The 17,227-nt window shown below is 54.7% G+C and overlaps 1 protein-coding gene across 2 annotated transcripts in view; it reads left to right on the top strand.

The window, feature by feature from the left end:
• Positions 1 to 6,516, top strand: part of DISP3 (dispatched RND transporter family member 3) — a 50,699-nt gene extending 44,183 nt beyond the window's left edge. The window contains exons 16-21 of one of the 2 annotated variants that reach the window (XM_037828524.1): positions 258 to 384; positions 924 to 1,069; positions 2,593 to 2,752; positions 3,309 to 3,422; positions 3,760 to 3,926; positions 4,664 to 6,516. In XM_037828524.1, coding sequence (XP_037684452.1) covers positions 258 to 384; positions 924 to 1,069; positions 2,593 to 2,752; positions 3,309 to 3,422; positions 3,760 to 3,926; positions 4,664 to 5,011 — 1,062 coding nt within the window. In that variant the 3' untranslated portion in view covers positions 5,012 to 6,516. Of the gene's footprint in view, positions 1 to 257; positions 385 to 923; positions 1,070 to 2,592; positions 2,753 to 3,308; positions 3,423 to 3,759; positions 3,927 to 4,648 lie in introns of both variants that reach the window. The other variant, XM_037828523.1, reaches the window with a different exon arrangement.
• Positions 6,517 to 17,227: the final 10,711 nt, after the last annotated feature.

The raw sequence follows: 17,227 nt of genomic DNA, 5'->3' as shown, positions 1-17,227 counted from the left end.
TGGGGGGAGAATGAACAGCTCGGGGCAGGGGTGGGCAGTAATGGAAGCAGAAGTAATGGAAGCCAGCAGGGGTGGGGTGGGGCGGGGAGCATAGGTGGCCACACAGAGGGTTCCAACTTGGTAGCAGTGCTGGCAGCAGTGAGCTACTGCAGGTTCTTCACCGGGGTTGGGGAGCAAAAGTGGACTCAGGGCTGGGCCCAGGACTAAGCCCCCAACTCACCGAGTGGCCTGGGCTGGCTTGTGTCTCCTTGGGAAAGGGCAGCGTCATCTACGACAGCAGGTTTGACCTCTTCAAAGAAATTGGGCACCTGTGTCGCCTCTGCAAGGCCATCGCAGGGAACACGGAGCTGGTGAAGCCAGGCGGGGCCCAGTGCCTGCCCTCAGGTGCCGTGGGCCTGGGTCCCGCTCCCCTGGGAGAGGGAGGGGAAGCAGGTCTTCAGGAAGGGAGGATGGGCTGGGAGGCCATGGAGGGAGGCCTGCAGGACACAGGTGCCTGTGCATGGGTGTCTTCACAGACACGTGTCTCTGCTTCAGCGTCCAGGTGGGTGGGGTTGCAAATATTCACAAGTTTTCCGTATGACTACAGGCTGTGTGTGCATGTGGGTGGGCACAGAGCCGCACATGGGTGGGCACCCGCATGTCACACCTGCCAGGACTCCCTGAGAGGGCCCAAAATGTCATTTTCCGCCTCGAAGACAAATGTGGGTTGTAGGTTTTTCACAGTGATGTTGGTAGTGTCACAAATACTTGACATCTGGGAGGTCTGTGTGCTCCCCACACTCACACATGACAAGGGAGTAGATGTGCAGAGGGCTGAAGTGGGGGGGACGGGCCGCTCTTCCAGGCCTTGTGGGGGGCTCCACATGGGACCACCCTCCTGCCCCTCGGCCCACCCAACCCTCCCTCTTGCCTTCTCCCCACAGGCTACAGCATCTCCTCCTTCCTGCAGATGTTGCACCCTGAGTGCAAGGAGCTGCCCGAGCCCAACCTGCTCCCAGGGCAGCTGTCCCACGGCACGGTGGGCGTCAAGGAGGGCCGCGTGCAGTGGGTGTCCATGGCCTTCGAGTCGGTGAGCCTTGGCAGCCAGGGTGGGGGGCCATGCAGCGTGCTTGCCCATGCCTGTCCCCTCAGACCCCCAGCCTAACTTCCAGTCAGAGGCCTGCCTTTCAGAGGGGACACTAAGGCCCAGAGAGATGAAGCAGCTTGCCCAAGGTCATGGTTGGAGCGCATCGGCATCGGGTGCTAAGCCAGGTGGGCCTGCCTGCAGAGCACGGCTCTCCCTGCCCCGCAGGCCGCCTGCTGGGGCCACCACCGCCCTCCCCTGCTGGTCCCAGGGTCTGGGTTGTTTTGCAGCCCCTGGCCCCTAGGGGTTGGTAAAAGCCCAGGACACTGTCACTGGTCCCTGGGCAGCCTGGGTTCTCATGCAAAGACTCCAGTGCCAAGCTCTCCCCAGACTGGCTGGGGGAGAGGAAGGGAGAGCTCCACACACCTCACTGATGCCCCTGTCACCGCTGGACATGCCCTGAGCTCTGCCAAAGGAAGCACCCACCGCCCTGGCCCTGGAGAGCGTGGCCAGCCTGCCCCTGCTGCCTCCGTGCAGAGACCCGGGTGCCCGGCCCGGCCCCCATCCTGCTGGGCTATGTCTGACAAATCACGCATCCCCTCTGGCCTCGAGTTCCTGGCCGGTAAAATAGGGTTAAAAGCTTCCGCCTTCCCTCTGGCAGTCCTTGAGAAGAAACAATGAGCCAGCCGGTGAGAGTATTTGGGAACAAGAATAAAAAGGGTGTTCCGAGTGAGGGGAGACTCTTGCTCTCTGAGCCCCGGCCCTGTCTTCCTTCCCATCCTCTGTGCCACTTACCATACAAGCAACGAAAGTACCGGCCATCAGGCAGGAGGGTCCCTGAAACCCCCCGAACCCTTCAGCGAGCCCCTTCCAAGGCTGACCCCCACAACACTTAGACCTACTCAGACACACAGAGCAGAACCGGGTAAGTGAGGTTTCATGTATAAAAGTGCCAGAGCAGAGCAAGTGTCTCTTTCTTTCATTCACTGTTCGCTGGACACCCCCTGGGGTGGGCATTGAGACAGCCTCCCACCCCTCGTGGACTTGCAGTCCCGCGAGGAGATGGGCAGCACCTGGCAGTTCGTATTCAGCATGAAAAGAGCTATGATGCAGGGGCAACTAAGGGCTTAGAAAGCCCAGAGAGGCCCATCTTGGGCATCAAGGGGGGCTTCCTGGAGGAGGCGGCACCCCAGCAAGCCCTGAAGGATGTGTAGGAGTCAGCTGTGCAGGCAGAGGGAACAGCAGGTGCACAGCTTGGGGAGTCTGGGAACTGAGTGTGGTTCCATCAGACAGGAACAGGGACATTGGGGCATCTGGATTGGCTGCCACCAGCATCACACACTGGGCCCAAAGGCTGGTGGGAGGTGGTTGTGGGTCAGATCTTCTGTCACACCCACTCCTGTGTCACACACTCCATTTACAGGTGGCCAAAGGCTGGCTGGACCCACCCAGACCAGCCATCCCCTGGGCAAGGTGGACGGGCCATGGCCCCCTCCCTGCCTGCCTTATCAGCTCACATTCCCCCACAGACCACATACAAGGGCAAATCCTCCTTCCAGACCTACTCGGACTACCTGCGCTGGGAGAGCTTCCTGCAGCAGGAGCTGCAGACGGTCCCCAAGGGCTCAGCCCTGCGCCGCGGGTTCCAGACCTGCGAGCACTGGAAGCAGATCTTCATGGAGATCATAGGTGAGCGGCCCCAGCCCTCACCCTGGGGTCACAGGGTCCCAGTGTGGAGCAGGCGGTCAGCCATGCAGAGTGTCTGTCAGAGAAACGGGGAGGAGACGGGGGCAGAGGGCAGGGCCGGCATGGCGTGGCTTGTCTGAGCCACACTCTTGTCACCTTCACCTTGGCCAAGGGCCCTAGAGAAACCAGGACGACACAGGCACGTGATCGGGAGGCCACAGCGCGAGTCCTCACCTGCTCCAGGGCTTCTGGCCAAGATCTTGAATTCAGCCACCCAGAAAGCTCTAATAGAGCTCCTTAGAGCAGCTGCCAGCTCTTGAGCGCTTTCTGGGTGGCAGGCGCTGGGCCGAGGACTTGACCTGCATTCTCTTCTAAGCTCCAGACGAGGTCTAACGGGTGCAATTATTACCCCATTTACAGAGAGGTCAGGGGAGTTTATCCAGAGTGCCACAGCCAGTTGGGGCAGGGCCCATCTGTGCAGCCCAGAACTGGGGGACACCAGGGAGGTATAGCCACACCCCTGCAGCCTTGCTAAGGACCCTCTTCTCTCACCATCCAGGGGTGCAGAGCGCCCTCTACGGGCTGGTCCTCTCCCTGCTCATCTGCGTGGCTGCGGTGGCTGTGTTCACCACCCACATCCTGCTGCTGCTGCCCGTGCTCCTGAGCATCTTGGGTATGTAGGGGGAGGGCGCATCAGGGTGGCAGGGAAAGGAACAGGCTGCCGCCTCTGGGAAGCCTTCCTTGACCACCTCCCACCACCCCCAGGCAAAAAGGCCTCTGCCCAGGGCTGCTCTGTCTTCACAAGCTGTGCGCCCCAAGGAGAGACAGAGCCAGTGGTAGCTTCCGGCTGGCTGCTGGGGTGCTGCTCCACCCCTCCCTCCTTCAGCCTTCACACCCCCAGCCCTGGCCCTGCTTGGCCCCTCCTGTCACCAGAGGTAGGGACTCTACTCCTGACTTCCCTAGGGGCCCTGTGAACTCACCCCCGGCCTCCACCTCCCGCCACCCTGCAGGCATCGTCTGCCTCGTGGTGACCGTCATGTACTGGAGCGGCTGGGAGATGGGGGCCGTGGAAGCCATCTCCCTGTCCATCCTCGTCGGCTCCTCCGTGGACTACTGCGTCCATCTGGTTGAGGGCTACCTGCTGGCCGGAGAGAACCTGCCCCCCCATCAGGCCGAGGTGAGCACCCTGCCCCCCAGCCAGACACCACCCCCCGCAGCCAACCCCAACCAGGACGTGGTATAGGAGCTGAGGTTTCCCAGGGCTGGTCTCCAAGTCCCAGGGGCTCCAACTCCAAGGCCAGCTCGGCCAGGACACGGGGGGACCTTGTGTGCCACCCCTCCCCCAGCCTCAGTCTCCCCATGTGGCCAATGAAGGTGTTGGACCAGACAATGTCCTGGGGCCCTTCCTGCCTCCTGCGTCCCGTTCGGAGTCTGCATCTCGTTCTCCAGCCTGGGGAGCAGGGTGGGCCGTTTGGGTCATGACCCTGAGGCCACTGTCCTCCCTGAGTGACTTGGACACACTCACATAGTCAGGGCCAAAATCAGCCCTGAGTCTGGTAAAGACTGTTCCCCCTAAATTTGGAATTATATTGATATGAAAATATTCATCGGTGTGTAAAATTCAAACCAGTTCTACGTTTAACTGGTTTGGGCTAAAAGAAAAAATCCATTCAGATTGGGGCTCCCGCTCCTGAGTACGTAGTGTGTAAATCACCACCATCCTTGCCCTCCCGGCCTTGCCCAAGCCCTGGGTGGGGCGTCCTCTTTGCTTCCCGGCAGCCCCTGTGATTCATGGAGGAGAGGTCAGGGGGCTCCAGGGGCGGGACTGACCTTGGGGAGGGGTCCTGCCGGCGTGTTGGGTGTCGGGGCCCCCAGCTCGCGCTCTCACCCCACACCCAGGACCCCCATTCGCAGCGCCAGTGGCGGACACTGGAGGCCGTGAGGCACGTGGGTGTGGCCATTGTCTCCAGCGCCCTCACCACGGTCATTGCCACCGTGCCCCTCTTCTTCTGCATCATCGCCCCATTCGCCAAATTCGGCAAGATCGTGGCGCTCAACACGGGCATCTCCATCCTCTACACGCTCACGGTCAGCACCGCCCTGCTCGGCATCATGGCGCCAGCCTCCTTCACGCGGACCAGGACTTCCTTCCTCAAAGCCCTGGGCGCGGTGCTCCTGGTGGTGGCCCTGGGGCTGGCCACCTGCCTCGTGCTCCTCCAGAGCGGCTACAAGATCCCGCTGCCCACCGGGACCTCCCTATAGCCATGGCGCCTGGGCCGGACTCTCGCACACCTTCGCTCCAGCAGGTGGGGATGAGGAACTCATCCCCTGGCCCCGGAGGCCCCCTGTCGTCCAGCCCGGCTCCGGATAGTTCTGTTCCCAGGCCTGGGCCGGGGGGCGCCCTGCAACCTGCCTCACAGCGCCGACCCAGAGCCAGTTGGTGACCCCAGCAGCTGCCCCACCCAGCCAGGCTGCGCGTCCACACTGGGCCTTTCCCCTGACGCAGAGGAGGCCGGCCCTCCACCCCTGTCACCACAGGGACCGGGGGACATGGCAGAGCGCCTCCCTGTTTGCGCAGCATTCACACTGCCTCAGTGCTCACGGCGGCCTTCTGGTGTCGGGGTGATGGGGGACCCACTCCACAGATGGGAAAGTGAGGCACCAGGAGACCAAGGAGGGGCCTGTAGCTGGGCAGTGGCAGAGCCAGGGCTTCTGAGGACAAGCTGCCTCCCAAGCCCGGCAACTCCCCGGGGACTTTGCAAGAAGAGCACAGTGGGTTCAGCGCAGGGGCTCCCCTTCGCGCCCCGCCCTCCCCTCCCCTTCAGCTTTACTGCAGCCCCTGCTGGCGGGTCCCATCGCCTCCCCAGTCCTTTGAGTCCTGCCGGAGAGGACGGAGGGGCCCAGCTTGGAGTCTGCCATGTCCTGCCCCTGGCCCCAGCCTCAAGGGCTCCTCAAAGACCTTTTCACAGATCAAAGCCGCCATCGGCCCTACCCAACTCTGGACGTGGTTTCGGGGTGGGGGGACAGCCCTGAGGGAGGTGCTGTCTGTGCCTGCCGCCTGCTCACAGCAGATGGTTCCTATAAAGTGACATGAGACTGCAGCCCGCCACCATTAGCACAAAACTTTTGAAGCATTGCTGGCTCCATCACGTCCTTAAAATCCAAACAACTAAGTGCTCAGAAGCCACCCAGCCAGAACCTGGCACAAAGGGTGGGGTGGGGCCTGGAAAGATGGTATAGGGTGGCAGGTGCCCAGCCCTCCTGGGAACAGGGACCTGGGGGGCTCTACAGACCTCATGTGAGGTCAGGGCCCCCTCTGGGGTAGCACCGTGGAAGGCAGAGCTCCATAGATGCTCTTTTTCTTGAGGGGCTCACCTGGCTCCAAGGCTGGGGCCCCTTGTTACTTTCTGTGTGCCTGGCCTTGTGCTGAGCACTGACTCACTCTTTGGGACACATCCGACCCCCTGGGCTTTATTGAACTGGACACAAGCAGAGCTGGGACCATGGTGGCTGGGAAGAAGTCAAGGGGGTTCTCCCAGCCAGCTCACCTGGTCACCTGTGAGTAGTGCCTCTGTGTCCCCCTCCCAGGGCACACCTGGCTTAGAGTAGGCACTCACTAAGCCATCTGTGGAGAAAACAGACCTAACCCAACAATTAGTGATAGGTGATGTTCCGGTTTGCTAATGCTGCCTTTTCGCAAAATACCAGAAATGGATTGACTTTTATAAAGGGATTTATTTGGTTACAAAGTTACAGTCTTAAGGTCATAAAGTGTCCAAGGTAAGGCCTCAACAACTGGGTACCCTCACTGGGGGATGGCCGATTGGCATCTGGAAAACCTCTGTTAGCTGGGAAGCCACGTGGCTGGCATCTGCTCCAGAGTTCTGGGTTCGAAATGGCTTTCTCCCAGGATGTTCCTCTCTAGGCTGCAACTCCTCAAAAATGTCACTCTTACTTCCTTTTGGGGCATTTGTCTTCTCTTAGCTTCTCTGGAGCAAAACTCTGCTTTCAAAAGCTGTCTCCAAAATGTCTCTAAGCTGCAGCTCCTCTCAGCTCCTGTGCGTTCTTCAAAGTGTCCCTCTTGGCTATAGCAAGCTCGCTCCTTCTGTCTCAGCTTATATAGTGCTCTAGTAAACTAATCAAGGCCCATGCTAATGGGCAGGGTCACACCTCCATGGAAATTATCCAGTCAAAGTTACCACCTACAGTTGGGTGGGTTGCGTCTCCATGGAAACACTCAATCAAGGAATTACAATCTAATCAACACTAATATGTCTGCCCACATAAGATTGCATCAAAGATAATGGCATTTGGGGGGACATAATACATTCAAACTGGCACAGGTGATAAGAAGAACTTCACAGAGTCCACTGCATATCAGCCCATTTCTTAAGGAAGAGGTTGTCCCTGTTTTACATTGGGGTAAGTTGAGGCTCAGAGAGATTAGGCAACTTGCCCAGGCCAGGCAGCTGGTAAGTGGGGGAGCCAGGCTTTGAACCCAGCCAGCGTCAACCATCAAGGGATGTGGCCCCTCATTTCAACTCTTTAACTAGGGTGATGACAGTTACAGGGGACTTGAGAATCAGTGGTCAAATCCAAGAGGTCTGTTTTTAGAAAATCTGGAACTGAAACCCTTGTATTGGCTCAGCGCATCATACTTAAACCTTTTGCAATCAGCCTCTGTGACACCCTCCGAGGCCCAGCAAGGAGGGTGAGGGCTGAGGGTGGGGTGTGCTTGGGGCCCTGCAACTGCAAAGCCACTGGTGGGAGGTCCAGGCCCATCTCTGACCCAGGCTTCAGGCCGCCCTTCTGTCTGGGAGGCCACATCTTTAGGGTTGACCCTCTGCCAGGGGCTTCAAAGTGACCATCCCTTCCGAAGGAAAGGGGCAAGGTTATTGAAGGCCAGGCAGCTGTTTGGGGTGGGGGGGAGAGCTGGCAAATTAACATGCCCCCCAGAAGGTGCTTCAGAACTGGACTGGCACCTCCAAGGCCTGGACCTGAGACCTTCCCAATAACCTAGTTTTAATGTGGAGGTGAGACATTTACCTGTGATTTGCATGCACATGTCCTTGCTTTTGAGAAGCAGCCTCTCTCCCTTCTCTCTGGCCTCCATTTTTTTTCAGTGTTGTGGGGTGTTGGGCAGGCCTAGGCATGACCACAGCTGGGAATACAGGGGGTGGAGGAGGAGATGGTCACTGTCGTCCTCCCCGAGGTGGCCGGGGCTCCCCGACATCTGTACAATTCTCATGCCTTCGTCTCTCTTCTGCGAATTGGTTCTGGTTTTGCAGAGAAGCCCCCCTGGGGCACAGAGAGGGGAGGAAGATCATGGGGTACCCTGCCAGGTGAGGACTCTAGGCGAGGCTGGGGAAGGATGTGGGTGGCTATTCAGGAGTCCAGGGACCTTATGGCCACACAGAACTTGCCTACAAATAAGGCCTCCTTCATCTTGTTTGTGAGTATTGGTGCCATGGGGTCCCAGAGACACTACCTCCCTTGAAACAAACCTTGACCTTCATTTGCTGTGATGCACATCTCACAGCCTTAATGAGCTTCCACCCAGCGTTAATGAGATGCTCGTCCTTAGATGGGGCACAGCTGTTAACCTGGGGTCTGCAAGGAGATGTGGGCATTCGGCAGGCCGCATGGTGGAGCATTGCAAGGAGGGTGGCAGAGGGCACAAGGATTGCCGAGGGGAGAGTGGCCCCCGTCACCTGCAGAGATCCCTGGAGCCTGCTTCTCTCTCCTTTTGCCTTGGAGGCTGGGACATGCCAGTGTGAGCTGGCTTTTCTGGAGTTCCTACTATATCCCAGGCCCTCTGGGTGCACTCTCAGGAATCCCGCAGCAACCCTCAGAGTGGGGGAGGATTTTGTCCTGTTTCACTGCTAAGGAAGCCGAAACCCAGAGACATGATTTAACTGGCCTGAAGTCACACAGCTTGAGTAGCAGAGCTAGGATTCCCCACACATGCTGGGTGACCTCGAGCCAGTCAACACACATCTCTGAATCTCACCTTAATCAACTGCAAGATGGGGCAGGGGAGAAATGACATCCAGAGCTGCCAGGGTTTGAGTCTCCAGAAGTCAGGGTGCCCCTGTGCCTACCATCATGAGCCATCTCTGCCCCATGCATCTCTGATTCTCACTATCATCCACACCTGTCAAGCCAGCCATTGTCTCTGGAGCTGTGGTCTGTCCATTCATTCATTCAGCGACTATTTATTGAGCCCCCTCTTTGTGCCAGACACTGTTCCAGGTCTTAGGCATAAAGAGGACACAAAATCAGACCCCAGCCCTAACCTCACAGACCTTAAGTCAAGGTGGGAAACTAACCTTAAGTGCACCAACCAATGGCCTGTGGGGGAGCTCAGTGTGGGGTCAGGACACAGAACCATATAACAGGGCTGGCAGAGGGCCCCCTAGGGAAGTGGCTTTTGCACTAAGATTTAAAGGATGAAGAAAAGCTCCCTTGCTTCTGGGGGTTGATTCTCACCAGGAACAGGCTTTCTTGCAGCAAAAGGACAGTCCCCCATTGGCTGACTTCAAAGCATTAAACAAGGGATTCATTGCATGTTACAGGGGACAAAGGCTGGAAACTTCCTTCCTGGGGCAACAGGCAGGTAAGAGGCTGACAAACAGGATCAGGAAGAAACATCTGGCTGTCCCAGGAGCTTGGTGCTCCTACATCCAGGGCCCAGACACGTGCACATACACCCCACCAGGTGAACCCGGAGAAGGCCGAGCAAAGCATCTGGGGCATTCTTGTGCAAAGTGTCCTCAGAGCCAAGGAAGAACGGCATAACCTTTCTGGGGCATCCAGAGCTCAGAGCTATGTTCACTCCCACCCTGGCGGTCTAAACCCATGGCCTTTGGCATTCAAGGCTCAGAGGAGTCCTGCGAAATACCAGTCTCGGGGAGCCAGTCAAAGTGGACTTAAAATAGGAGCCTACCAGCCAGGGCCCCCAGGTGCTGGGTGGGCATCAGGGCCTGAGGTCTCTGCCCAGCCTTGCCTTCCCAGGCTGCCCAGATGTGCCAGCTACAGCAATGGGACCAGGATGCAGCACACGGAGTACACTTCCAGCCATGGGGAGCCCTCAGGCCCCACCTTCTGGGGAGGGGCTCAAAGGGAGCCTGTTCTAGTTCCCTGGCAGGAAGGCCTTGCTGGCTCTTCCCTCATCTTTAACCCGGCTCCTATTTGGTTTTCCTACCTCTGGCTTCATCCCCCTTTAATATGCCCCCCATACAAGCCTGTTCCTCCTTCTTCTGCTCACTACAACCTGACTTTTCTTTGAGGACCCCCCTCCTCCCCAGTCCTGTGGCCAGCTCCCCCTCCCCCGCCTCCCACATGCACCCTCCCCCCACCCAGGTGGGTAGGCACGTGACCCAGGCCTGGCCAGTCACTGCAGTCCTCTTCCCAGTCATAGCAGTTGTTCCGGGAGGGGCACCTGACCCAGGTCAGTCCAGTGAGTGTCTTCCTGGGGACTTTTTGCTGAAATTATTGGGAAAGATACACTCTCTAAACTATAGGAGGAAACCTTGGAGCCTGCCTGGGAAGAAGGCCAAAACAGAGGAATGCAGAGCCAAGGGAGAAAGACAGCTTTCTGATGACATCACCTAAGCCTCTGGATCCAGCCATGCCTGAATCTGTTGCCCTGAGATTTTTACTTATACCTGCTAATAAATTCCCTTTTTCCTTAAGCAAGTTTAAATAAGTTTTCTTTCACTTTGAATCAACAGTCCTAACTAAACCATCTCCCTCCCCCAACTCCACACACCTTCTCCAAAGGCTCCATTGTTTCCCATCACATACAGGTTAAAGCCCTGTTCTAGTTTGCTAATGCTGCCGGAATGCAAAATACCAGAGATGGATCAGCTTTTATAAAGGGGGTTTATTTGGTTACACACAGTCTTAAGGCCATAAAGTGTCCAAGGTAACACATCAGCAATCGGGTACCTTCACTGGAGGATGGACAATGGCATCCGAAAAACCTCTGTTAGCTGGGAAGGCACGTGGCTGGCATCTGCTCCAGAGTTCTGGTTTCAAAATGGCTTTCTCCCAGGACATTCCTCTCTAGGCTACAGTTCCTCAAAAATGTCACTCTTAGTTGCTCTTGGGGTGTTTGTCCTCTCTTAGCTTCTCCAAAGCAAAAGTCTGCTTTCAACAGCTGTCTTCAAACTGTCTCTCATCTGCAGCTCCTCTCTCAGCTCCTGTGCGATCTTCAAAGTGTCCCTCTTGGCTGTGGCAAGCTTGCCCCTTCTGTCTGAGCTTATATAGTGCTCTGGTAAACTAATCAAGGCCCATCCGGATTGGGCGGGGCCACACCTCCATGGAAATCATCCAATGAGACTTATCACCCACAGTTGGGTGGGTCACATCTCCATGGAAACACTCAAACAAAGAATTACAGTCTAATCAACACTAATACATCTGTCCACACAAGATTACATCAAAGATAATGGCTTTTTCTGGGGGACAGAATACATTCAAACTGGCACAAGCCCCAACTCTTTTTCACAACAATGAAGGCCCTTGGTGACCTGGCCCCGACCCCCTCCAGTCTCATCTCCTTCCTGGTCCTCCAGCCACTCTGGGCTCCTTACATTCCCCATCCACTCCCTTTCCCTATTCTGGTCTATGTCCACATGTCCCCCTCCCCTTTCCCCTAGTGGCACCTGTCACAGCCTGACCTGTACTTCAAGGCTCAGCTCAGATGCTGCCTCCTCCATGCAGACTTCCCTCTTCTTTCTCTCGGCAGAAGCATCGAGTCCCACTATGGCTCACCCAAACTGTGTCCCTGTTCACCCCACCTGACAGTAGACCCTTGTGGAAGGGCAGGGCCATGCCCACCTTCATGTCTGCTCAGAGAATCTAGGCTTGGTCCTGTGGGGAGTGGGGGGCCCCACAAAAGCTAAGGAGATCATTTTATGCCTTTCCAATCAAAAAAATCTGAAAGTTTGATTTTCTGTTGGTGAGACTAAGGGCAAACAGGCTCTCTTATACATTGCTGGTTGGAGTGTAAACTGGTGCAGCTGTGATGGAAGGTAATTTGGATGTAACCATCAAAGTTACAATCACACAGTCCCTTTGATTCAGCAGTCCCACGTATAGGACTTTCTCCTGCAGATAAATTCACACTGACAAAGTGTAGGAGTTTTCACTTGCAGCCTTGTCTAGACTAGCAAAGGACTGCTGCCCCTAAATGCTTATCAGTATGAGGACTGATGAGATAAATGATGGTCAGTCCGTTTAGACAACAGAATACCTTAGAGCTGAAAACAAAGAACAAAGAAGCTTTCTGTGTGTCAATATGGAAAAATCACCAAGGTATATTAAATGAAAAAAAAAATCACAAACTATAAGATAAGCTACCTTTATAAGTAAAAGAATGAGTGGATGACAGAAAATATTTTCGTTTTTTGCTTCCATAAGCATAAAGAAATCCTAAAGGAAAAACTTGAAAAACTAAAACAAACTAAAATGGTGGCCCCCTACGTTGGAGGTGGGGGATTAGGCCGACAGTGGGCAGCTGCAGGAGGAAGATTTTTGTTAGAAATCTTCTTACACACTTAGATTTTTTTACAGCAGTATTATCTAGATGATTTTATTTTAAGCAGAGGGGAGGCATGGCTTTCATTTGCTCCTTAGAAAGCTCACTCTGGCTGCAGGAGGGCAGAGTGGAGGCAGGGAGAGCAATGAGGAGGGAGAGTGGAGTGCACACCCTGCCCAGAGAAGGCATCAACAAACTCCAGCTGAAGTGACCTGCATCCAAGCCAGCGCCAGCCTCTGCGCCCGCCTTCTCTGAGCCGGGACTCAGGACCGTCAGCTGCTCTGCAGCCAGAGAGTTCCAGCCAGAACCTCTGGAGTGATTCCGAACGTGATGTTGCCCAAGGCCATTCCTTCTGCCTTCCCCTCGTAGTGGAGCAGGCAGAGCAAACCCTTGGAAGGAGATGGCACTGGGTAAAGGAAAGAGGGCTGGAGCTGGGCTACACGGCCACTCTGATTGGGAGTCCTAGAAATTGGGGTTGGCATCTTCATTCTGCACCCATTCACCGTGTGAATTAGGGCAAGACACTTACCCTCTCTTAACCTGTTTGCTCAGCATTAAACAGAATAATAATACCCATTGTGCCTGGTTGTTCCATTTTAAATGAGAGTATGGCAGGAGTGGCACATGCTAAACAAACCATCATCACTACTGTCATCCTTGTCATAAAAGCTATTTCTTCCAACTCAGGATAACATTACATGTTCGGAATTGCAAAACACTTCCGTAAATAGGAACAAGTCCCTCCCCTCCCTCTTCCACTGTTTCCCTGCCCCACTGATGTTGGGCCTGGCCATGGCCACAGGACTTACTTTGGCCATTGGGATGTCAACAGTAGGAAAGTGAGCAAAGGTTGGAACCTGCTCCCAGGAGATCCCAGGAGGTCGCAATGGGCAGGAGGTCACTGGACCCAGGAGGTTGAGGGACATGTGGCGCAGACTTGACCCAATCTTCACCAGGGACCAAGCCCCACTTGTCCTAGCTCAGCTCAGCTGACTCCCAGCTGACCCCAACTAGAGCTGGTTGTTTTAAGCCACTGAGTTCTGTAGCATTATTGCAGTAATAGCTGGCTAAAACCATGCCCATTATTTCCAGAATAAAGTTGGAGCTTCTTCAAATAACCTTCAAGGCCCTATAGGATCTCACTGATAACTTTCCAGTTTCACCTACCTGGGTCTCCACTTTGCACCACAGGCCTCTACCTAGCCAAGCTTCTTCCAGTCCTGCTCCTGCTCCCCTCCAGGCCATGTGCTTCTTAAGGGCTGTATTTCCAATGACCTGCTCTTTGTCTCTCTCCCCACTAGCTGCTTGCTCTCCATGAGGCAAAGAACGGCTGTCGCAGTTCCCGGCATATAGTATTTTCATTGTAAATATTTGTTGACTGAATAAATTTTCTACCCCTTCAAGCCTCAATCTGCCCATCTGTAAAGTGGGAATTATCTCATCGGAACTGGGAAGCCAGCAATGCCTTGGCCTTGCCAGACTGCAGGGGAAGGAGTTAGCAAAGTGCCTTCCACTCACTACCTCCTCTCCTCCCAGCCTCCTCCCCGCCTCTCCTCTAGGAACTCTAGGTGGTCAATGCCAATTGCCAGTGGAAGATAAACAGGGTCTTCATTTGTGCAAGTCTACCTGACGCGGATGCTGCTTGTACTTATCTGTCTTGCGTGGGGAAGGGAGAAGAGCCTCCACCAAGGCTTTCCCAAACAGTCACTCCACTCCCCGGCCTGCCAGCTGGCTTCAGGGCTGATGGACCTTGTCTTGTTGGTGAGAACTGGCAGGAGCAGGAGCAGGGGCAGAAGAAGGAGGGAGGGAGGCGGGGAGGGAGGAAGGGAAGGAGGGAGGGAGGGAGGCGAAATGTAACTAAGTCCCTCCCACACGCCGGGCCCTCCCCACCCATGAGCTCAATTCACCCCCACCTCCCGCCCTGGAAGGGAGGTGTATCCCTATTTTACACCTTGCCCACCTTCTGGTGGGATTCGAACCCAGGCTTGGTTGACTCCAGAGCCAGTTTCCACTATATGTAACTGCCCCCACAGGGAGCAATGACCCTGGAGCACCTCAGTGGTGCAGTTGGTGTCCAAGGGGACAGAGAGCACTGCTATTATTATTCCAATAAAGAAAGAGACTCCCTAAAATGTCTCCAGCACAAGGCACTCATTTTTAGGATCTCCCCAGTTCCTCGCGACAACCTGCCAGGCAGGGGAGAAAACCGAGGCTCAGCCTGGCAAAGTGACTTCTCCCAGGATCTCCCAGCAGGTGGTGAAACTGAGGCAAGTCTCCTCCCATTGTGTCTCCTGGATCACTGAACTCCAGGGGCTTCTGGGGCCCAGGACGCCTTGAGAGAACCTGATACCCTTAGGAGACATCCATGCTGTGGTAAGCCATCCATCAGGCCACCTGAGTCCCATCTACAGCTGTGTGACCTTGTACAAGCCACTTAACATCTCTGAGCCTCAGTTTATCAGTTATTTATTGCTATATAACAAACCACCTCAAAACCCAGTGGCTGAGGCTAAGGGTATGGTATGCCTCAAAAAAGAAGTTTTGTAAAATGTAAAAATAAATAATCATTGGCTTAAAACAACCACCATTTATTTCACTCATGATGCTGTGGGGTCATAAATTAAGCTGGGCTCCTCTGGGTGGCTTTTCTGACCCTGGCAGGGCCCCCTGGTGTGTCTCCAGGCAGCTGAAGTTTGGCCAGCTGGCTCTGCTTCAGGGGGAAGCTTGCCTGGCTGTCGGGCTGGGGGGACGGGGTCACTGCCCCTGTGTCTCCCCATCCCCAGCAGGCGAGCCTGGACTTGTTTGCAGGGCAGTGGCAAGGGTTCTGGAAAGTGAGTGGAGATGCTCAGGCTTCCTGAAGCCTAGGATCGGAGCTGGCACAACTCTACTTCTGCATTCCACCATCAAAATAAGCCACAGGACAGCTGATTACAAATAGTGGGAAATAGGCTCTCACTCTTGATGAGAGTTGCTGCAGAGGCACACCATAAAGGGGAATAATTACAGCCATCTTCACAATCTGCCACCATCAGTTACTTCCACGGCGGAAGGGGGCCAATGATGATACCTAACTCTCAGTATTGCAAGCTGGGGACTCAGAGCACAGAGCAGGGCAGAAAGTAAAGGCTCAATGAGTGCAAGTGCTGATTTACTGACACACATGCTGAGGGCAGGGCCCATGTTCATGCTTGAGCCCAGCACCCAGCACAGCACCTGGCATGGAACTGGCTTGGGGTGAGGCTAATGAATTCCAGCTGTTTTGGTATAGAGGGTCCCTGCCTGCCCACAAGGGCCACCCAGTGCCACCTCCTAAAGCCTCATTCCCATGGCAGTTGCTGCGGAAAACACAAATGCTCTGAGCCTCGCCGAGCTCCCTTATCCTGGAGAGCTGCTTCTCGAGCACACACTCTTGTCTTCAGGTCCAGACAGAGACAGTGGCCCACAGAAAAGAGGGCACGGCCACTTCCCACCCTGAGCCAGGCAGAGCTAGCGCAGAGACAGGACAGCTCTGCCAAGCCCGCTGCTTGGCTTCATCCTCCTCCCCAAATTGTCACTGGTGCAGGGAGATCACAGGTTCTAGAGACCTCTGTGTGCAAGCTCTTTGCAGCTTCCCTTTCCTGCCCTAATTGCTTCTAGCACTGAAGGCTTGTGAGTAGCCAAGGATCATAGGCTTAGATCAAAAGAAAGGATTTTGAAACTTTGTTTTAGAAAGAAAGCAAGCAAGTGTGGAGGGGAGACACAGGATATGCACACACTCACATTTGCCAGCCCCAAAATACAATTTATAAAATGAAAATCTGGTGTGACATTCAACTAAATTAACAATTTATGGATAACTCGCAAAGCTCATACCATTAAGCAAATGCACCTTAAATGGATTTCAAATTAGTGGGCTGATGATTTCCCCCAGGTTCAGTCTCTGCCAGCCCCCAGTGCAGTGTTTTAAATAAGAGGTAGTTGTGTGATAATGGTCTCTTTATTCCATAATTGAAGCCGTAATTGAACTTGAGGTCATATCCAAGGGCCTTACTGATCTGCACAGACAGGGAAACTGCTGATGGTGACTCTCCTTAGACCAAAGGGGCGGGGTGGGCAAGGGGAGAATCCTGCAGCTGTGGCAGATTTGGAGCTCACTTCCTGTAAGGCCTGCAGGAAGGCTGATGGGGGAAGTAAAATAAGCTTGAGACAGGCAGACCTCTCAACCCGAGTCCTGCAGGTTGTACCCAGAACCCCTAAAGGTAGGTCAAGGATCTGTGTGATCCTCCAGGATTCCCAGGGCCCCAGGGGGAACACTGCACCCTCTCCTGTCCCACCATGCCTACCTGACCCCCAACTCTCCAGGCCAAGGGAACCCAAGCCAAGGTATACCACAAATATGTTCTTTCCTCCCCTCTTTAACCTAAATTTTGAGTCCTTTAGCTCTCAGCCCAGCCAAGAGCTCAACCCCTGACACCAACTCAGGGTGGAAGGTCTATGGTTCCTGTTGGCATAGCCTTGATTGCTCTCAGTTCACGAAGCACAAAACATCACTCGTCTCTATTGCTGCCTCCAAAGGGGCTATAAGACCCTTTGGCTCTATCTCAAGAGAACATAGGAGCCACATTTTATTCAACATCACCCATTTTGGCTGTTCTGGATCCAGAGATCTTTCTTCTAAATGGTATGGCAAACAAAAGGAGGAAGGAGGAGAAGAAGCAGAGAGGGAGAAAGAGGTCCAGAGGAAAGGAAGGAGGAGAATGACTGTGGCCTAGTGTTAAAAAAAAAAAAAAAAAAAAAAAAAAAAAAAAAAAAAAAGAGGGAGAGATTTTACAGAGGATTAAATGTGATAATGGGAAAACTCATGACCTCAGTGTCAGAGAAGACAGCCAAGAAGTGAGGTTAACTCTGGGCTCTGGATCCTCTAATGAATGGATCAATATTTAGGGCAGCCTACA

This window comes from Choloepus didactylus, chromosome 2 (genome assembly GCF_015220235.1).
Source record: "Choloepus didactylus isolate mChoDid1 chromosome 2, mChoDid1.pri, whole genome shotgun sequence".
Taxonomy (NCBI): Eukaryota; Metazoa; Chordata; class Mammalia; order Pilosa; family Megalonychidae; genus Choloepus; species Choloepus didactylus.
The sequence above is the reverse complement of the archived record's forward strand: the minus strand, read 5'-3'. Positions and strand labels throughout refer to the sequence as shown.